Genomic DNA, 22,294 nt, shown 5'->3' with positions numbered 1-22,294 from the left:
TTGGGAACCATATCAGGCCACCATGGACATACAAAACCCATAGACAATACCGGACCGAGGATTGGGAATCGTCGCCGGAGGCCCCGGACTAGGGACCGTTGCCGGAGGCCCCGGACTGGGTACTGTCGCCGGAAGCTCTGGGCTGTGAAAGCGCACTGGAAGCCTGATGCGTGGTGCCAGAACTGGTGGTACCGGGCTGAGGACACACATCTCAGGGCGAGTGCGGAGAGGAGACACAGGATGTACTGGACTGTGGAGGCGCCCTGGAGGTCTAATGCGTGGTGCCGGCAGTGGTGGTACCGGGCTGGGGACACGCACCTCAGGGCGAGGAAGAGGAAGAGGCACAGGACGTACTGGACTGTGGAAGCGCACTTGAGGAAGAGTGCGAGGAGCAGGAACAGGACACACCGGGTTGTGAAGGTACACTGGAGACCTGGTGTGTATAGCCAGCATCAATTGTTCCAGAACTTTAACACACGTTTCAGGATGAGTACGAGGAACTGACACAGGTGGCATCGGACAGCTAACAAGCTCCTCAGGGCGAATGCCGTGCATACTACGCCAAACCAACAGCTCTCTCTCTTCACTCTCCTCCAATTTAATCAACAACTCCTCGAAGGTTTCATACTCTCCCCTCCGTTCACTCTCCTCCAATCTGTCCAATAACTCCTCAACAGTCTCTGACTCACCCCTCAACTTCGCCGACTGCTCCTTGTGCCACCCCCAAAAAAATGTTATTGGGGTTTCTGTGGCCTACCTCCCCGACGTCGTTGCTGTCCTCTCTTGCTCCTAGGCGACTCCCTGACTGACTCCATGTGCCCCCCCATTTTTTTTATTGGGGTTTCTGTGGCCTACCTCGTTGGTATACTCCTCGTAATATCGCCGTTCCGCTTTCGCTGCCTCTATTTCCTCCTTCGGAAGGCGATACTCCCCAGCCTGCGTCCAGGGTCCTGCTCCATCCAAAATCTCGTCCCAGGTCCATTCCTCCTGAACATGCTGCTTGGTCCATTTATGGTGGGTTCTTCTGTCACGTTCGTCATATGAATCAGACCAAGGTGCAGCGTGGTATGCGTACATTCTTCTTTATTAAAGAAAGAACACTGAACAAACTAACAAAACAACAAAACAAACGAAACGTGGGGCTATATGAAAAAGTGCAGACAGGCAACTAAACATAGAATAAGAACCCACAAACACCAAAGGGAAATGGCTACCTAAATATGATCCCCAATCAGACAACGACAAACAGCTGCCTCTGATTGGGAACCATATCAGACCACCATAAACATACAAATACCTAGACCTACAAAACCCAAGACATACAAAACCCCTAGACAATACAAAACCCCTAGACAATACAAAACCACTAGACAATACAAAACCCCTAGACAATACAAAAACTAGCGTATCCACCCTAGTCACACCCTGACCTAACCAAAAAATTAAAAAAACAGATATCTCAGGTCAGGGCGTGACAATGTGATGTTAACTGGGTAAAAAAAAATTGCTCAGGGGGCCTGTCTAACATGGGGTTTTAGCACCAAATTATCATTATCTGGCAAGAAAAATGGGCCTTTGTGGGGGCCTCTAGGAAAGAAATTGGCCGTGTGGGGCCTAACGGAAAATAATTGCCTGGTGTGTCAGAAATGCCAGAGACAATTTTTTGGTCCCAGTCTGCCCCTGTTAACCAGGGAGTAGTGGCTGTCTAGAGAATTTCTGGAGATACGGTTCAGTTTAGTGGGGAAGATGAAAATTATTCTGTTGGTGACTGTGAAATCCATAGCAGTCTTTATTTATGCAGGCTATAATGTTGCAACAGGAGTCTCTGGAATGTTATTATACCGTGAATTTAATATTCTGAAAATGAATAGCCTGAAAGTCTAAAACAGCCAAAGGGAAGATTAAACGAAGTATTGAAGAACATGAATGAGCTGGATTTAGGTGACCAACGACCATATCATATAAATTGACTCAAATGTATGGATGAGAATTGATAGGCCATGTTAGACCTTTGTAACCCCAAAAGGGCGTAGGCTATGCATATTTTTTTTTAATGAATATTTAAGTTCCCTAATGGTTGCAGATTGGGATGCAAATGAGCCCACATTTCAATAAGGCGCGCAGACCTAAAGGATAGTAAGTAAGCCGTGCTAAACCAGAGTATTGACTCTCCGCTGGTCAGTATGTCCTTGTTGAGCGCGGGCGGCACATTGGTTAACAACAGCCTGTGGAAGAAGAAATTATGATTGAACCGTTTTCGCAAGGATAAGACCTGTTTTTCCGTAGAAAAACCTAGAATTGACACCGAAATTTGGATTGGAGAGGCAAACGACCGTTCAACACCGAACTCTAAAGCGTCCTGAGAAATTGATTGTGTAGGACCTTCGCCTTGAACGCCGCCGAAGGCTCTATCATCAATCTCTCCAGGCGTTTGGCACCAATAAATCTGCCAGCTATAGGACAAGCTATAGGACAGTTACACGAAACAAACGGCTTGGGTTACTTAGACAACATTTTATGAGCGGTGAGCACCTATATCACTGTAGCATATGGATATGGTGTGGACGGATAGGGGCTGTTAATTGATGGGACTTGGTCCAAAAGTGCAACTGTTTGATTGCGCCGGCTGGAACTGGGGCAGTGAATGTTCCCAGTAAGCTACGCATGGACTTGTCAATAGAAAGACGGTCAACCAACGCATCCTTTAGTTGTGGTGGGGGAAAAAATCCACATTGTAGCTTATTGCAACAATAAAAAAACAACCATCATTTATGAGCATTCAGGCGAGGTATTTAAACTGGATCCCAGTTCGTCTAATTCTGGGATCCTATCGACTACGGATTTGATTAATCGCTTTCAAAGACAACCCACTGCTCCCCTGAAAGGTAAATCTGGAATTCAAGATAACATTTTAATCATATTCAGTAACATTTGAACTTATCTGTACCCATTGGAAATAGCCTGTTTCTGACTGCCTTGGTGTTTAGTGGTTCATATACACCTGTTGTTATGTAATAGCCTACGTTCCTCTGTAGCATGATTGACCATTATTTGATGGAGTGACGATCATTTTGAATGGATTGACAGTTTCAGTATGATGTTTGAATTTTCAAATCGCTTAAATGTGTGCTATATCCTTCAAATGTAATCGAATTTATCCTCTATTTCAGAGTAGGCTTAATAGAACAGTCTTCATCAGATCATCATAATTACATTTTCCATTGGTGTTATTATGATAGAGAATAGTCTTGATTCTAAAATCGATAAATAAAAATATTATTTTGATATTGTGGAGTAGATAAAGAAAAAAACTGTAGACTAATCACAGAACTGCATCATCGTTTCGATCTTGTAGGGCAGGCCTACCATGGCATGAATTGGCGAGTTATTTTCACAAGACACTGCACATTTCAATGTAAATACGAAAAGACCCAGCAAAATGCCATGACATTTCAGTGACTGATGAAGATGGATAATTGATCCCAATGCATTATGATTATCAGATCATTCCATGTCAACACTGACCGTCTATCATACTGATGATGAGTGTGTGGTTAACAATTTACCAGAAATTCTTCTGGATAGCTGTGTTGTTCTGGAGGTGTGAATTTCTATGTTCACACATCTCATTAGAACAGCGAGCTGGGTGTCCCTCCCGCGGGGCTGTGAGGCGCTATGGGTGCTCCTCTGCCTGTGTCACCGCTGAGTCTTCCGTGACGCCCGCTTTTTACGCGGGCTTATCATTGCATGTCACTTTTTTTATTTTATTTTATTTTTTACACATGTCGCGCACCAGGTAGACTTTTGCGACATTTGTTGTCGTGCAGGATGCCGCGACGAACTGTGAATACACCCTGCTAGGTATGAGCGGGAGCGCAGCCGCAGACTAAAGGCTCTTGCAGTCATTGGGAGTCAGGACTCACTAATGAGTCTTCAACCTTGTTTCCACACGTGGAGGAATGTTTGGGAGTGTTTGAGTGAGTGAGTAAAAGAGAGAGAGACAGAGAAAGAGAATGGGTGAGGGAGAGAGAGTCAGTGAGTGGGAGAGTGAGTGAGTGAGGGAGAGAGAGAGCCACTATACTGCCTCTTCCACGGCTCAAATATTATCAACGGATTTCCGGATACTGATGCTGCTGCTTTGGGAGAAGCCCAAATTCGTGAGGCAGCAGTCGGGCTCAGTTGTCCGGGGACAGGCAGCCTGCTGCTGCAGCTGTATTTAGGACTAGGAGTTTGCCTGCAGAGACGTCTGATGGAGGTGACGGAGCAGGAGCCTCAGAGTCGGACAGAGGAACCTGTACCTGAGGTAGGAGGAGAAGGAGAGGGAGAGTTACCGGGTTCAGGAACCCCTACTCCCAGGGACATGATGGAGAGCCCGGTGAAGGAGCCTGTTGTGCTGCATCTGTACCCCACCACAGAGTATGGGGATCAGTATGGGTAAGCAACAGAACATCAGGGACTGGGAGACTGGAATCTCTAACAACCTTCTGCTCATATACACGTATAGCCTGTGTAGTGGACTGGGCTGGCAGTTAGGATGGCTGTGGGATGCGTATTACTCTCATTTTAGGAAGTATTACTTCACTTGCCATGTGGGACCAGAATATATGTTTGTTATCTTCGCTCTTTTTTTACTTTCCTTTGTCACTTGACTGTAACAGAGTTGTAGTCAATATTGGTGGCATACTTTAACATCAGTTGTCTTCAATCATAGTTTAGTGTCTGTCCTTCTGTGGCTAGTGTTTAATGGCATTATTGATGAGTTTTTAGAGTTCAGATTAAAACTGTAGAGCTCATAGCAGACGATTACTCAGAGGTCGTTCCATTTCAGCAAGCCATGACACTCACCATCTCATATTGTTAAAAAAAAAATCTGTAGATAAAATGACGATAACATAAGTATTCCGGAAACATTATTTTGTTGAAATATCATTTGATCTCTGAGAAATTAAGCTAATTGATTGCACCCAAATTGGCCATTTTTATTTATACTATTCATATAATATTCAACAATTATAGTACCTAACATCAGCTTTGGACCAAACTTGTTTCTAACAATGAGTAAGACATGAGGATCCAAAGAAATGGTAAAAAATCACCCACTCCAATCCCACCCCATTATATAGTATCACATCTCTGTCTGACAAGTAGTATGGAGCTGCGGCTCTGAGTATTGTTTTTTCATCCTATTTAATGTATTCTCAGTGAATTTGGTTATTGTTTTTTACCCCATTCAGAGAAATTAGTCATTGAAGTTGTTGGGTTTATGTCCCATCCAACATCCTGATATTACCAATTTCAGACCACTAGATGGTGCTGTTTCTGCTATTACGTGATTCTTTTTTAAGGATGTTAAAGGGATCGTTCATCCAAATTTACAAATGGACATATTGCTTTTCTTACCCTTTAAGCCGTCTATGGACCAGGTATGACAGCAACCCATGCTTTGGTTTAGTTTACCTGGCCACTGTTTCAAATGTAAACTTTTTATCATTTGTGGTACAAATCCAATGCAAGTCAATGGTACCTACAGTACCAGTCAAAGGTTTGGACACACCTACTCATTCCAGGGTTTTTCTTTCTTTTTTTACTATTTTCTACATTGTAGAATAATAGTTAAGACATCAAACCTATGAAATAACACATATGGAATCATGTAGCAACAAAAAAAGTGTTAAACAAATCAAAATATATTTTATATTAGAGATTCCTCAAAGTAGCCACCCTTTGCCTTGATGTCAGCTTTGCACACTCTTGGCATTCTCTCAACCAGCTTCACCTGGAATGCTTTTCCAACAGTCTTGAATGAGTTCCCACATAAGGTTGATCACTTGGTGGCTGCTTTTCCTTCACTCTGTGGTCCAACTCATCCCAAACCATCTCACTCTGGGCCCCCGAGTGGCGCAGCGGTCTAAGGCACTGCATCTCAGTGATAGAGGCTTCACTACAGACATCCGTGGGTGGCTTCAGACCATTTCTTTGGATCTTCTTGTCTAACTCATTGTTAGAAAAAAGGGTTGTCCAAATCCGATGTTAAGTACTATATTTATTTAATATTATATAAATCTTAAAAATTAAAATTGGCAGTTTGACTGCAATCAATTAGCTTAATGTGTCAGAGATCAAATTCTTTTTCAACAAAATAATGTTGCAGGAATGCTAATCTTATCTATTTCTAACAATAGATACGATTTCAGAACAATTTGAGATGGTGAGTGTTGACCTCCTATTTTCTAGTGCTTTTTGAGGTGGAACGACCCAACCAGACTACATTTCACATAAGGTGTCATGAGGAAATGTATCATGTCATTGTGCCATTTAGACTTCTCCACTGGAGGAAATGCAGCAGAGGTACTACTGTTGTCACCCCGCTGCACCTTACCTTCAGTAGTTGGCTAAAGGCGTTCTACTGTATACTGTATTTATTTACACCAGACTAGTCATGGTGAAGGAGGCATCATGTTGGCTCTGGGTTTAGTTACTCTGTTCATCATACATCCTGATGCCTAGTCATCATACCCCTATACATGTCCACCTCTATCACTCCAGCATCCCTGCACATTGTAAATATTGTATTGGAACTGACCCTGTATATAGCTTCTTACTTTCTAATGTTCTTATTTTTATTTCTCGTGTGTTTTTGTTCTAACTTATGTTATTTTTAGTGCTACATTGATATTAATTACTGCATTGTTAGGTTTGGAGCTTGCAAGAAAGACATTTCACTGTACTTGTGCACATGACATTAAAACTTGAAACTTTAGTTAAGTGTTGACATGGCTCGTCAATAGAGACTTCTGAAGGACTAAATTGTGTCGTCAAGTATGGACAGGTTATGACCTTAGATTTACTATCAGGCATGGCCACATTGGCCAGTGTCAAGCCACAACCTTAATGTAAAGCTTCAGCTTTCATTGATACCTCATCTATCATTGCTTACTGTACAGTATGTGTAGGATCGATCAACAAAAACATATTTTTTTTTGGGGGGGGGGGGGGCTATATATACTGTATACACACCGGTCAAGGGTGGTCATAACTAGAGATGTTTTAAATCAATGTGTTGAGGGTTTGTCTTTTGAGCTCTCATGAGCAGAAGGAACTATCAATATAAACTACATGATGAATATTCAGCACCATACGTCTTTAACTATATAACAGTTACGACCTTGGCTATAGGCTGTCTTGCATTGTGCTGTACAGCTGTTGCTGCACTGTAACTTACAGTACAGTATGTGAGAATCAACTTAAGTTTGATCATATTTACACATGAATTGCATCTTTCAGAAGTTTGATGGGAATTTTGTTTAGTGTGACCCTATGATCATTTTGTGTTGGTCTGATCCAATTCTGAGTATTCTCAACATCATACCATACCATGTCCAACTCCATCATATAATTGACTTTGTGTGTGTGCGTGCTGTGGGGTTGGAAGTGAGGAATGGTCATCAGGTATCCCCGGGCATCACACAGAAGGCTAATGCATAACACTGCTGCTGCCTGTAGTAAGGCTGGAGTTTGATTAGTCATGCCTTCCCGTAGGACAGGACACACACACAAACACAGTTGTGGTCTTCACTGACACAGCAGGTTGATTGGTCATGCCTTGCTCCCCTCTATATGCCTCAAGACATTAGTGTGGTTTTGGGAGAAGTAACAGGTTGATTAGTCATGAATAGCCTCTGGACACAGGCACAAACCTGAATGAGACAACAGGTTGATTAGTTATGAATAGCCTCTGGACACAGGCACAAACCTAAATGAGACAACAGGTTAATTAGTTATGAATAGCCTCTGGACACAGGCACAAACCTAAATGAGACAACAGGTTAATTAGTTATGAATAGCCTCTGGACACAGGCACAAACCTAAATGAGACAACAGGTTAATTAGTTATGAATAGCCTCTGGACACAGGCACAATCCTAAATGAGACAACAGGTTAATTAGTTATGAATAGCCTCTGGACACAGGCACAAACCTAAATGAGACAACAGGTTAATTAGTTGTGAATAGCCTCTGGACACAGGCACAAACCTAAATGAGACAACAGGTTGATTAGTTATGAATAGCCTCTGGACACAGGCACAAACCTAAATGAGACAACAGGTTGATTAGTTATGAATAGCCTCTGGACACAGGCACAATCCTAAATGAGACAACAGGTTAATTAGTTATGAATAGCCTCTGGACACAGGCACAAACCTAAATGAGACAACAGGTTAATTAGTTATGCTTTCCAGCACTCCCTTGGGTCTGAGGTTAGGTCCCCCTGTAGGTGGCAGGCTAGTGGTCATACCTTTCCTCCCCTCTCTCCTCCAGGACATATGCATATGCATAGCCTTCTGACCCACTCCTTGAGGGCAAGCCAGAATATACAGTATCATTTGTGGTCTAGTGAATCAGTGGGCCCTGATGCATAATATTCCAATCTGGAGGAATGTAGCTTCTCGCTCTCTCTGCCTCTCACAGGTTGGTTTCAAAGCACACCATTAGTAATGAGTTTGCCATTAGTAATGGGTATATGACAAATAACAAATCGTTATATACAGTACACTGTGTTCAGTCTCACAGAACCATTTCAATTAGGTCTTGTTTTGGCTGCTGTAAAAGGAATTGTCGCTATGCACGGTTGACTACAGCTAGTGCTGTACACTGTCCTGATTTCTCTCCCAATTTAACAGTCTAGCTAAATATAAATCTAGATCTCTGTTTGGGCTATGATGGATTGGTTTACATTACAGACTGGCTGCCAGAGTCTTTGTTTTACGGTCTATTACTAATGCAACTTAAATATGATACATCTTTTGAAGACATCTGTAAAAAAGACCCCTGCCATAGAGAATATACAGTCTTGCTTCCAGCGTTAGAGACAAAAGTTTGCATACTGAAGTCTAGCCTACAACACTCTGAAATATTGATGCTTGATCTAATGATTATATCTAAATATGAGGCATTTCTGCTGCCTGGTTTATTAGGCTGTAAATCTTAGAGTGAAAGCCAGACCACCTCTGCTTTCTCTATTGTACGCCTATATAGTAACTAAAGGGGGTAACATTATGCATTTGAATCATAAACAAATAAAATAAGTAGTGGGTTTTGTTGCCACTTCTGGTCGATCTACTGCAGTGTCTGCAGCACAACTCTCTGTGTGTGTGTGTGTGTGCACGTGCGAGCGAGTACACTGTTTCCCACTTATGTTTGTTCAACACTGTCCTGCTGTTGGAACAATGCATACAATACAGTAGCGGATGGTTTAGTTGGCCCAACACTGTGCAGTCTCTCTGGACTCATACACACATCTTGTTTCAGTTACATGTAGTTCTGTTTTATCCATGGTCATTTTATCCATGGTCATAGATTTACTAACCTATACTCTCACTTGCCAGACTCACAGTGCTACACCCACAGAGATATAGGGGCTGTGGGAAGAGAATCACTAACCTACCCCTGGGTCTGGAGGAGACCCCAAAAGTAGGAATGACCTCTCTGGTTACCCTCTCCCTGCTCTGTATTCTACTCCATGTCTGCTGCAAAGCTCTGGGTTACACAAGCCTTTTAAACAGAGTAGCTCTTAAAGTGTCAGAAACGTGAGACAAATCCTAATGTATAGTAGGACCATAGAGTTACAATATACTGTATATAAACACCAAATTGAGCTAATTATATTTCTTTGCACAAGGGGATGCCATTGATTGATATTAAACACCCAAGATAAATTAAAACTAGCACACAATGTGGCCCTAAGATAAGTAAAACATTTCAATAATTTTATGAATAGTGTTCATATGTGGTGCATCAGTATTTCAGAGATCAGAGCCCAGTAGTATTTTACATTCACAGACAAATAATGCCACAAGACAGATGAGTTAGCCTAGTTATAGAATTACAGGAAAATAGACAAGACTGTATTAGCAGTGACAGAGTACTGTTTTTTATTCTTTGATTGTTCCAATTCGCTTTCTTTGTTTCTTAATTAATCAATCTTAAAATCTCACAAAAAGCGATCTCTTGGACAGTAGCAATTCCCGTTAACTGACAAGCTGTCACAGGTCAGGTTTTCTCCCTTGTGTGTACCCTTGGGTTACTTCTAGTATCCAGGTGACCCTGATTGGGCTTATCGGGATCACCTGCTGGATGACTATTTAGGTTCCTCTGTGGACTGGGCCAGTTTCTCAGGTCTCATGTTTGTTCAGTGTTCTCGTGTGCCCTTGCTTTGTTGTTTTGCTATGAAGTCCTTAAGTAAATATTCTGGACTTACCCTTACCTCTATCTGTTGTGTTTCTCTGCGCCTGGGTCCGAGTTCATACTAGCACTAATCTCACAGTAGACCTGAGCCTCAAAATGGACCCAGCAGAGATTTCTCCGTCGTCCGGGGGACATTCCGGCCAACCTGCGTTGGGACAATGGACAGTTGGACATTCCTGCTTTCATAGAGTCTGGGGCTACTGGCTGTTTTCTGGATCGCACATTAGCTCACCAGAGGCTGCCACTCACTGAGCTGGACACTCCGTTGTCGGTCACTGCGCTGGATGGTCAACACCTAGGGTCTGGAAGGTGAAGCAACTGACCATGCCTATTCAGCTATGAGTTCTGGATGACCATGTGGAGCTTATCCAGTTTTATCTGGTGGACTCTCCTGAACTTCTTCTGGTTCTTGGACATCCGTGGCTTTCCACCCATAATCCTCAAATTGACTGGCCTTCGGGAAGAGTTCTGGGATGGAATCCATCATGCCAGTTCACCTGCCAGCAACTCTCTCCACACCTTTCCGGTCCTGCTCGTCTGGAGTCTTCCGATCCTCCTGTTCCTCTGGCTGGGTTTGACAAGCCTGACCTTTCCCGCGTACCTCGGGATTACTGGGATTTGGGTCAGGTCTTCAGCAAACAAAGGGCAAACTACCTCCTCACAGGCCCTACGATTGTGCCATCGACCTCCTGTCTGGTACCACTCCTCTGAGAGGAGGGCTGTGTTCTCTCTTAGGTCCAGATACTGCAACCATGAACAGTTACATTGAGGAGGCGCTGGCGGCTGATGTTATTCGGCCGTCCACTTCACCTGCAGGAGCGGGTTTTTTCTTTGTTGGGAAGAAGGATGGGGGATTACCATCAAGAACATTACCATCAAGAACCGTTACTCCCTTCCTCTTTTGTCATCAGCTTTTGAGAGACTCCAGGGAGCTACGGTTTTCTCTAAATTAGATTTACAGAACGCGTACAATCTGGTGCGCATCAGACAGGGAGATGAGTGGAAGACAGCGTTCAACACTCCTAATGGACATTATGAGTACCGGGTCATGCCGTTTGGACTTACTAATGTTCCATTTTCCAGGCCCTGGTTAATGATATGCTGCGCAACTTCCTTCACAAATTAGTTTTTGTGATGCATCTCTGAATCCTGAAATGAGTTCCCCAAAAGTTGGAGAGAGGTTGCAAGTCAAAGCTTGACAAATATCCCTTGAGAGTGGTGGTTGGGGGAGTGATCAGTTGAGAATGTGTACACTACCTTACCCGTTGGCCTATGAGATTTTAAAATATATATATATCACACATAGCCTCTTTCTATCTTTCAACTCCTCATTCGAATGAATTTCAAAAATCACTGAAGCTGGAGGCTCCCTCACTAACTTTAAGCATCAGCTGTCAGAGCAGCTCACAGATCACTGCACCTGTACATAGCTCATCTGTAAATAGCCCATCCAACTACCTCATCCCCATATTGTTGTTTTTTTTGCTCCTTTTCACCCCAGTATCTCTACTTGCACATTCATCTTCTGCACATCTATCACTCCAGTGTTTAACCTGTCTAGCCCCCCCACATTCCACTGAAAAGGCAGCGCACGAAATTCAAAAAATATTTTTTTGAAATATTTAGCTTTCACACATTAACAAGTCCAATACAGCAAATGAAAGATGAACATCTTGTGAATCCAGCCAACATGTCCGATTTTTTAAATGTTTTACAGCGAAAACACCACGTATATTTATGTTAGCTCACCACCAAATACAAAAAAGCACAGACATTTCTTTCACAGCACAGGTAGCTTGCACAAAACCCCCAAATAGAGATAGAATTAGTCACTAACCAAGAAACAACTTCATCAGATGACAGTCTTATAACATGTTATACAATAAATCTATGTTTTGTTCGAAAAATGTGCATATTTCAGGTATAAATCATAGTTTTACATTGCAGCTACAATCACAAATAGCACCGAAGCAGCAAGAATAACTACAGAGAGCAACGTGAAATACCTAAATACTCATAAAACATTTATGAAAAATACATGGTGTACAGCAAATGAAAGATACACTAGTTCTTAATGCAATCGCCGTGTTAGATTTCTAAAAATAACTTTAGTACGACATACAGCTTACGTTATAGCGAGACAGCGCCTGCAATGAGGGCGGAAAATAGTACTAAACATTTTCCACATAAATACGAAATAACATCATAAATGGTTCCTACTTTTGCTGAGCTTCCATCAGAATGTTGTACAAGATGTCCTTTGTCCAGAATAATCGTTGTTTGGTGTTAGAATGTCCTCTTCTCCTGTCGAATTAGCAACCAAAGCTAGCCAAGTGGCGCGAAGTTGTCCATCTTCACCAAACGCAGAGAACGGAAAACGCCAAAACTCCCGATAAACGTTCAATAATCTGATAAAACTATATTGAAAAAACATACTTTACGATGATATTATCACATGTATCAAATAAAATCAAAGCCAGAGATATTAGCCGTCTATACCGAAAGCTTTTCAGAAGGCAATCCAGGGTTCCTTCCCGCGCCTTGCTGAACAAAGGAAATTTAGGGTCACGTCATTCCAAGAGCTCTTGTTCGACCTCAGATCAAGCTAGACACCCCATTCCACCTCTCACTGCCTGTTGACATCTAGTGGAAGGCGTATGAAGTGCATGTATATCCATAGATTTCAAGCAAATGAATAGGAAGGCCCTGGAACAGAGCCTCGATTTCAGATTTTTCACTTCCTGACAGGAAGTTTGCTGCAAAATGAGTTCTGTTTAACTCACAGATATAATTCAAACGGTTTTAGAAACTTGAGAGTGTTTTCTATCTGATAGTAATAATAATATGCATATTGTACAATCTAAAATAGAGTACGAGGCTGTTTAAATTGGGCACGATTTTTTCCCAAAGTGAAAATAGCGCCCCCCTATCCCAAAGAAGTTAATTGCTAAATTGTAATTACTTTGCCGCTAGGGACTATTTATTGCCTTACCTCCCTAATCTTACCTAATTTGCACACACTGTATATAGACGTTTTCCTATTGTGTTATTGACTGTACGTTTGTTTATTCCATGTGTAACTCTGTGTTGTTGTTTGTGTCGCACTGCTTTGCTTTATCTTGGCCAGGTCGCAGTTGTAAATGAGAACTTGTTCTAAACTGGCCTACTTGGTTAAATAAAGGTGAAAAAAAATTATCTAAAAAATTTAATTTCAAGAGGCATCCACCCATTGGCAGCGATTACAGCTTCGAGTCTTCTTGGGCATGACGCTACAAGCTTGGCACACCTGTATTTGGGGAGTTTCTCCCATTCTTCCTTGCAGATCCTCTCAAGCTCTGTAAGGTTGGATTTGGAGTGTCTCTGCACAGCTATTTTCAGGTCTCCAGAGATGTTCGATTGGCTCTGGCTGAGTCACTCAAGGACATTCAGAGACTTGTCCCGAAGCCACTCCTGCGTTGTCTTGGCTCTGTGCTTAGGGTCATTGTCCTGTTGGAAGGTGAACCTTCGCCCTAGTCTGAGGTCCTGAGCGCTCTGGAGCAGTTTTTCATCAAGGATCTCTCTATACTTTGCTCCGTTCATCTTTCCCTCGGAGCTGACCAGTCTCCCAGTCCCTGCCGCTGAATAACACCCCCCCCAGTATGATGCTGCCATCACCATGCTTTACCTTAGGGATTGACCAGATTTCCTTGAGACGTGACTGTTGGCATTAAGGCAAAAGAGTTCAATCTTGGTTTCATCAGACCAGAGAATCTTGTTTCTAATGGTCTTGTTTCTGTGAGTCCTTTAAGTGCCTTTTGGTAAATTCCAAGCAGGCTATCATGTGCTTTTTACTGAGGAGTGGCTTCCGCCTGGCCACTCTACCATAAAGGCCTGATTGGTGGAGTGCTGCAGAGATGGTTGTCCTTTTGGGTGGATCTCCCATCTCCACAGAAGAACTCTGGAGCTCTGCCATAGTGACCATCAGGTTCTTGGTAACCTCCTTGACCAAGGCCCTTCTCTCCCGATTGCTCATTTTGGATGGACAGCCAGCTCTAGGAAGAGTCTTGGTGGTTCCAAGCGTCTGTGATTTAAGAATGATGGAGGCCACTGTGTTTTTGGGGACCTTCAATACTGCTGAAAATGTTTTGGTACCCTTCCCCAGATCTGTGCATCGACACAATCCTGTCTCGGAGCTCTACGGACAATTCCTTCGACCTCATGGCTTGGTTTTTGCTCTGACATGCACGGTTAACTGTGGGACCTTATATAGACAGGTGTGTGCCTTTCCAAATCATGTCCAATCAATTGAATTTACCACAGGTGGACTCCAATCAAGTTGTAGAAACATCTCAAGGATGAACAATGAAAACACGATGCACCTGAGCTCAATTTTGAGTCTAATAGCAAAGGGTCTGAATACTTATGTGAATAATGTTTCTAAACCTTTGGAAAATTTCTAAAAACCTGTTTTACGCTTTGTCATTCCGGGGTATTGTGTATAGATTGATGAGGAGAAAATATAATTTAATACATTTTTTTAATGTAATGGTTTTCTTCCAGGGGTGAAGGAGAGGAACAAAGTGCAGCGCGGCTAGTGTTAAACATGTTTAATAAAGAACAAGTAAAACACTACAAACAACAATACTAAATAACAAATGTGCAAAAACCGACACAGACCTATCTGGTGCAGACAATCACAGAGACAAGAAACAATCACCCACAAACAAACAGTGAGAACAACCTACCTTAATATGACTCTCAATCAGAGGAAACGCCAAACATCTGCCTCTAATTGAGAGCCATGCCAGGCAACCCATTAACCCAACATAGAAAACACATAACATAGACTACCCACCCAAACTCACGCCCTGACCAATTAAACACATACCAAACAACAGAAAACAGGTCAGGAACGTGACATTTAATAAGTCTGTAACGTTACAAAATGGGAAAAAGTGAAGAGGTCTGAATACGTTCCGAATGCACTGTATATATTTTTGTAAATATATATTATTTTTAATATACTGTATATTTTTATTATTAAATATATTTTCGTTATTTATTATTTTCCCCTAACCCTACCACCCCTCCCCTAATTGGAGTAAACTAATGGACAACAACACTTAGGCTTCTACTTCCAGCTTATACATACTACAGTATATACATTTTTGTCTGTGAAAACCCTCCAGTTTTGATTTGTAATTGCCATATACACTACATGACCAAGTATGTGGACACCTTGTAGTCAAACATCTCATAAAAATTTATGGGCATTAATATGGACTTGGTCCCCCCTTTGCTGCTACAGTATAACAGCCTCCACTCTCCAGGGAAGGTTTTCCACTAGGTGTTGGAACATTGCTGCAGGGACTTGCTTCCATTCAGCCACAAGAGCATTACTGAGGTCAGGCACCGATATTGGGCGATTAGGTCTGGCTCATAGTCGGTGTTCCAATTAATCTCAAAGGTTTTTGATGGGGTTGAGGTCAGGGCTCTGTGCAGGCCAGTCAAGTTCTTCCACACAGATCTCGACAAACTGTTTCTGTATAGACCTCGCTTTGTGCACAATGGCATTGTCATGTTGAAACAGAAAAGGGTCTTCCCCAAACTATTGCCACAGAATTGTCTATAATGTCATTGTATGCTGTAGCGTTAAGATTTTCCTTCAACGGAACTAAGGGGCCTAGCTCAAACCATGAAAAACAGCCCCAGCCCCATTCCTTCTCCACCAAACTCTACATTTGGCACTATTCATTGAAGCATTCTCCCGGCATCCGCCAAACCCAGATTTGTCCGTTGGACTGCCATATGGTAAAGCGTGACTCATCACTTCAGAGAATGTGTTTCCACTGAGATTGTGTAGCCTACCACTTCACGGCTGAGCCATTGTTGCCCCTAGTCGTTTCCGCTTCACAATAACAGCACTTACAGTGTACCGGGGCAGCTATATTCTATTGCAAATGCTTGTCTATGGAGATTGCATGGCTGTGTGCTTTTTACACCTGTCAGCAATGGGTGTGGCTGAAATAGCCAAATCCACTCATTTGAAGACGTGTCCACATACTTACTTCAGCAAGACAAAGGAGCTTATCGTGAACTACAGGAAACGGAGGGCCGAGCACACCCCCATCCATATCGATGGTGCTGTAGTGGTGCGGGTCTAGAGCTTCAAGTTCCTAGGTGACCACATTACTAAGGAATTATCAAGTTAAGTCCACACACACCAACACAGTCGTGAAGAAGGCACAACAAGCCCTTCAGGAGGCTGAAAATATTTGGCATGGGCCCTCAAAATACTCAGAACATTCTACAGCTGCACCATTGAGAAGATCTTGACTGGCTGCATCACCCTTTGGTATGGCAACTGCTTGGCATCAGACTGCAAAGCGTTACAGAGGGTAGTACTTACGACCCAGTACATCACAGGGGCCAAGCTCCCTGCCATCCATGAGCTCTATGCCAGGCGGTGTCAGAGGAAGGCCCTGAAACCAACAGGACCCTGAACAGCTTATACCTCAAGCCATAAAACTGCTATATAGTTAGTTAAATATACTGAACAAAACTATAAACGCACATGTAAAGTGTTGGTTTGATGAAATAAAAGATCCCAGAAAGTTTTCATACGCACAAAAAGCTTATTTCTCTAAAATGTTGTGCACAAATGTGTTAACATCCCTGTTAATGAGCATTTCTCTTTTGCAAAGATAATCCATCTACCTGACAGTTGTAGCGTATCAAGAAGCTGATTAATCAGCAGGATCATTACACAGGTGCACCTTTTGCTGGGGACAATAAAAGGCCACTCTAAAATGTGCAGTTTTGTCACACAACACAATGCCACAGATGTCTCAAGTTTGAGGGAGCGTTCAATTGTCAGTACGTCCAAAAGGCCTTACAACCTCAGACCATGTATAGGGCATTTTATGGGTGAGTGGTTTGCTGATGTCAACATTGTGAACAGAGTGCTCCATCGTGGCATTGGGGTTATGGTATGAGCAGGCATAAGATACGGACTACGAATACAATTGCAATTTATCTATGGCAATTTGAATGCACAGAGATACGTGACAAGATCCTGAGGCACATTGTCGTACCATTCTACCGTCGCCATCACCTCACGTTTCAGCATGATAGTGCACATCCCTATGTCACTAGGATCTGTACACAAATAATGGAAGCTGAAAATGTCCCAGTTCTTCCATGGCCTGCATACTCACCAGACATGTCACCCGTTGAGCATGTTTGGTATGCCCTGGATTGACGTGTATGACAGCGCGTTCCAGTTCCCACCAATATCCAGCAACTTCACACAGTCATTGAAGAAAAGTGGGACAACATTCCACAGGCCACAATCAACAGCCTGATCAACTATATGCGAAGGGGATGTGTCGCGCTGCATGAGGCAAATGGTGGTCACACCAGATACTGACTGGTTTTCAGATCCACACCCCTACCTTTTTTTAAGGTGTCTGTGACCAACAGATGCATATCTGTATTCACAGTCGTGAAATCCATAGATTAGGGCCGAATGAATTTATTTCAATTGACTGATTTCCTTATGAACTGTAACTCAATAAAATCTTTGAAATCTGCATTGACCCTTTTTTGCACTAACTCTTTTGACTCATCACATACACTGCTGCTTCTGTTTATCATCTATCCTGTTGCCTAGTCACTTTATCCCTACCTATATGTACATATCTATCTCAGTTACCCAAGTTACCTTTACTCATTCTGTATTTATTCCTTGTGTTATTATTTTTCTACTATCTATTTTTCTCTCTGCATTGTTGGGAGGGGCCCGTAAGTAAGCATTTCACTGTTGGTCTACACCTGTTGTTTAATGAAGCATGTGACACATAACATTAGATTTCTCTCTCTCTCTCTCTCTCTCTCTCTCTCTCTCTCTCTCTCTCCTCTCTCTCTCTCTCTCTCTCTCTCTCTCTCTCTCTCTCTCTCTCTCTCTCTCGCTCTCGCTCTCTCGCTCTCTCTCTCTCTCTCTCTCTCTCTCTCTCTCTCTCTCTCTCTCGCTCTCTCGCTCTCTCGCTCTCTCGCTCTCTCGCTCTCTCTCTCTCTCTCTCTCTCTCTCTCTCTCTCTCTCTCTCTCTCTCTCTCTCGCTCTCTCGCTCTCTCGCTCTCTCTCCCTCTCTCCCTCTCTCCTCTCTCTCCTCTCTCTCCCCTCTCTCTCTCTCTCCCCTCTCTCTCTCTCTCCCCTCTCTCTCTCTCTCCCTCTCTCTCTCTCTCTCCCTCTCTCTCTCTCTCTCCCTCTCTCTCTCTCCCTCTCTCCTCTCTCCTCTCTCCCTCTCTCTCTCTCTCTCTCTCTCTCTCTCTCTCTCCCCTCTCTCTCTCTCTCCCCTCTCTCCTCTCTCTCTCTCCTCTCTCCCTCTCTCCCTCTCTCTCTCCTCTCTCTCTCTCTCTCTCTCTCTCTCTCTCTCTCTCTCTCTCTCTCTCTCTCTCTCTCTCTCTCTCTCTCTCTCTCGTGTTCTGATATAACTGTTCTTAAACTAATCCCCCCACCCTTTTTCTCCCTTTAGGGACAAGATGCCGTTCCACCATGTGACGGCAGGGCTGCTGTACAAGGGGAACTATCTGAGTCACTCTCTGTCTGAGGACAACGACTGTGACCAGCTGGCCAGCATCTCTGTGGAGGAGCTAAATGGTGAGTTCCCTCAGGGCTTGGGCTGGTACTACTGGGGCTAGGTTGGTTTGGGCTTGGTTGGGTTACGTTGGGTTGGGTTGGGTTGGGCTTGGTTGGTTGGTTGGTTTGGGTGAGAGGGGATAGAGATTAGGACTGGGACTGTGGATTTGGCTGGAGAGGGGCATAGAGGGACTTTGAGGAAGGCTGGGGTTTGGGTGTTTGATATGGGCAGGATAAACAGTAGGCTAGAGATAGTAATGGGATAAGTAGTAAGACAGTATTCTGAGCCTAAGCACAGTTTTGACATGAATCAGTGAGGTTGGACCAGTCAAAACATTTATTGACAAACACCAGTTGCTCCTGTCGCTGGAGCCAACAAAACGTTGTCTTATGAACCTCCTTAACTATGACTACATTTTCTTAACATCACTTATCACACCAGTAGAATTCGATTCATGGGCTTTTGCTCTCTCTGTTTTTGACATTAATTAGAGGTAGTAGCCGAGTCTGTGTTTATGAGTCTGTGTTTGTCTTGTGTGTGTTCTGTACGTCGTTCTGAGACTAATCACCCCACTGGCCAGGCCGGAGGTGGAGCCCAGGCCTGATCGATATTATCCAATCCTCTGCTGGAAAAAACAACATCATCACAGTGCTCATAGTGGAGGGGGGAATAACTACACTAGATGCTTCAACCACAAATACTGTATTCATCCAATGATGTCTCATTAAAGGAAACTTCCACCATAAAACTATATTTTGGTATTTGTTTCAGTAGTCCATTGTTGACATAGTTCCAAAATGTTTTGCTTGTCAGCAATCAGGTTTTCAAGATATGTAACTTTGAAAATACAGAAATCATCACCTTATGATGCATTTTGCATGATGCAGAATGTATCATACAATGATGATTTCTGTATTTTGAAAGTTTTCCTTTAAGGTGTCTATGGCAAATTGGATGTAGAGTGCCCCGTAAATGGCTAATAGCCACCTACTCTGTCAAAGTCGGAGTGGCGTTATTATGCTACAGCAATATTGGCAGTTTGCACTGCATGGCCTTCTCTTGTTTGATTTGTTAAGTTGTTTTGGGACAGCGGTAATGTATTGGGTAAATGTAATGAATTGGGTAATGTATATAGTTCTTATTGGGAGGTCCTCATAAGGTCAATCAATGTAATGGACAAATACGCATACACTGCACCTCTGTCAGCAGAAATAAAGACAAAGTTATTGATCATATATACACACTACACTACAGTAATGATCAGCAATCATCTCCTTGGCTTATTAGTTTATCCATAATAGCTTACACAAAGCTACCATTTAACATGTTCACCATTTCCACCATGGGGATATTTACTGAGGCAATTTGGTGTTCCTACCTGTAAGTGTCTTTATCTATGGCCATTAAAGTGATACAGTGTAACTGCACTGAGTTGAACTATCTGACTCACCACATACAGCACGTTGTCGTCAGTCAGCTTTAGTACAGCTACACATTATTAAACTCTCAACCTGTTGGAGAGGGGATGTAGTTTCCCCTTGTGTCTTGTTCTGCTAGCGTGATGTGGACTGTCTGATTTGTGTGTGGTTGGTATGTGTGTGTGTGTGTAGTGCTCTGAGCGCTGCAGCATGTAGAATAGATGTTGGTCTGGGTAGAGATCTTTGTGTACCAGGTAGTCTTGCCTTTGTCGATCTGTGCTGCTACTGCTTCTGATGCTGTGTCTGAAAGGTCAGGCAAGATGTGTGTATGAGATTATAGTTTACAGAGACATACAGCACTGACAGCACTAACTTTATATCACATAGCAAATATCACTCAGTATAAACACTGGAAAAGTAGGGATAAGTAGTGTTTAGTAGGGGGAAAATGTTTTCAATCCAGGAGCTACTACTTGAAGTTGTCCAATTAGAACAAATATTTAAGTTTTACATCGTAAAAAGTTTTACTACGGTGTGCCCTACTGAACATGAGCGTGCTGATGCACTCGGCCTAGATTGCAAAGCAGGGTGCTGTTGAAGTGGCTCTTAAAATATTTTTTTACTCTGATTTATTTCTCTGTCTGAAATGTTCCTTAGGTATTCCTGTTCCTTTGGTAGTACTTTGTCATCCATTCTTTGTCATCGTTCTCTGCGGTAAAGCTTTGGTTTTCAGAGCATCAGAAGAGGGCCCTAATGGATATAGGAGCAGTGGTGCGTGAAATAGCAAAATAGCGGAAGAGATCTGAATGAATATATGACACGTGGTCTGAATGTTGTTGTTGTGTTCAAATGGGCCCGAGTCCTCAGACACAGGAACCTACTCTACAAAGGCCTGAGTCCTCAGACACAGAAACCTACTCTACAAAGGCCCGAGTCCTCAGACACAGGAACCTACTCTACAAAGGCCTGAGTCCTCAGACACAGAAACCTACTCTACAAAGGCCTGAGTCCTCAGACACAGGAACCTACTCTACAAAGGCCTGAGTCCTCAGACACAGGAACCTACTCTACAAAGACCTGAGTCACTCACTGCTCTGTTCTGATCTGCTCCTCCTGATGGGCTTATTCATGAGACGCTCATTTCAGTGTACCAAAATAAATCCATACACCTTTATTGTGCTTGTGTTGTTCTCTGTTTGTTGTGTTATGCTGTGTATGTGTGTGTGTGTGTGTGTTCTCTAAAACAAGCGTCTGGTTGGAACTAGCTTTTGTACTGCGTTATGAAGGATAATGGCTAAGTGTGTTTGCTCGGGCCAGATGTTTTGGGAAGCAGGGAATAACAAAAGACTGTTCAGAGGCTGGTAGAATGACTAACCTGAGCCCTCAGTAACATCTGAGTGCTTTTAATGACCCCAAAAATAGTTTCTCATTTTACGAGGTGATTTAAATACAGAGAAAAACCATTACATTTACACACCATTGTCCTCCTTGCAGCTCAGAGCACCACATCATTCCTACTCCCCTGACTGGCTATGAAGGAATGACAGCTTCTCAGTAGATGATTGACAGATGATTGACCAAGGATAGGCTAAAGATTGGCCGCATGGGCAGGTCACCTCTAGGATGAAACTTTACTTCATGCTTGGGTTATCTTTGGACTACTATAAGTGTAAGTTAACCTGTTGTTTGCTCTTTCTCATGGTTTCAGCCAAGAACTCTACCACCACTATGTTTTGTTAATCGCATGGTCTTTTCAAGACTGGACCCGTAATATTCATGTTATTGTTAGCACCTGTGTTCTCAAAAAGTGTATGACATTGCATCCCATATCTGGAACACGTTTGGACTTGATTCATGTTTGAGTTAGACTGGGTCTTGGGTGACTCCCTCTTTCTCTCCCTGGTCCTGGTGAGTTAAAGCCATGTATTCCAGTAGTACCCATCCTCAAATTATTCACTATTCAGTAGTGTGCTGAAGCATACCATGCAAACATAGTGTTCTTTAGAGATCTGAA

At 42.9% G+C, this 22,294-nt stretch overlaps 1 protein-coding gene across 2 annotated transcripts in view; it reads left to right on the top strand.

The window, feature by feature from the left end:
• The first annotated feature begins 1,991 nt into the window (after positions 1 to 1,991).
• LOC129832028 (calcium-binding protein 8-like) overlaps positions 1,992 to 22,294 on the top strand; it is a 69,949-nt gene continuing 49,646 nt past the window's right edge. Inside the window, exons 1-2 of one of the 2 annotated variants that reach the window (XM_055895745.1) lie at positions 1,992 to 2,885; positions 18,758 to 18,882. In XM_055895745.1, coding sequence (XP_055751720.1) covers positions 18,765 to 18,882 — 118 coding nt within the window. In that variant the 5' untranslated portion in view covers positions 1,992 to 2,885; positions 18,758 to 18,764. Of the gene's footprint in view, positions 2,886 to 3,726; positions 4,435 to 18,757; positions 18,883 to 22,294 lie in introns of those variants that run through there. The other variant, XM_055895744.1, reaches the window with a different exon arrangement.

This window comes from Salvelinus fontinalis, chromosome 33 (assembly GCF_029448725.1).
Source record: "Salvelinus fontinalis isolate EN_2023a chromosome 33, ASM2944872v1, whole genome shotgun sequence".
In the NCBI taxonomy this organism is placed as follows: Eukaryota; Metazoa; Chordata; class Actinopteri; order Salmoniformes; family Salmonidae; genus Salvelinus; species Salvelinus fontinalis.
This window is presented reverse-complemented; position numbering and strand designations above follow the sequence as displayed.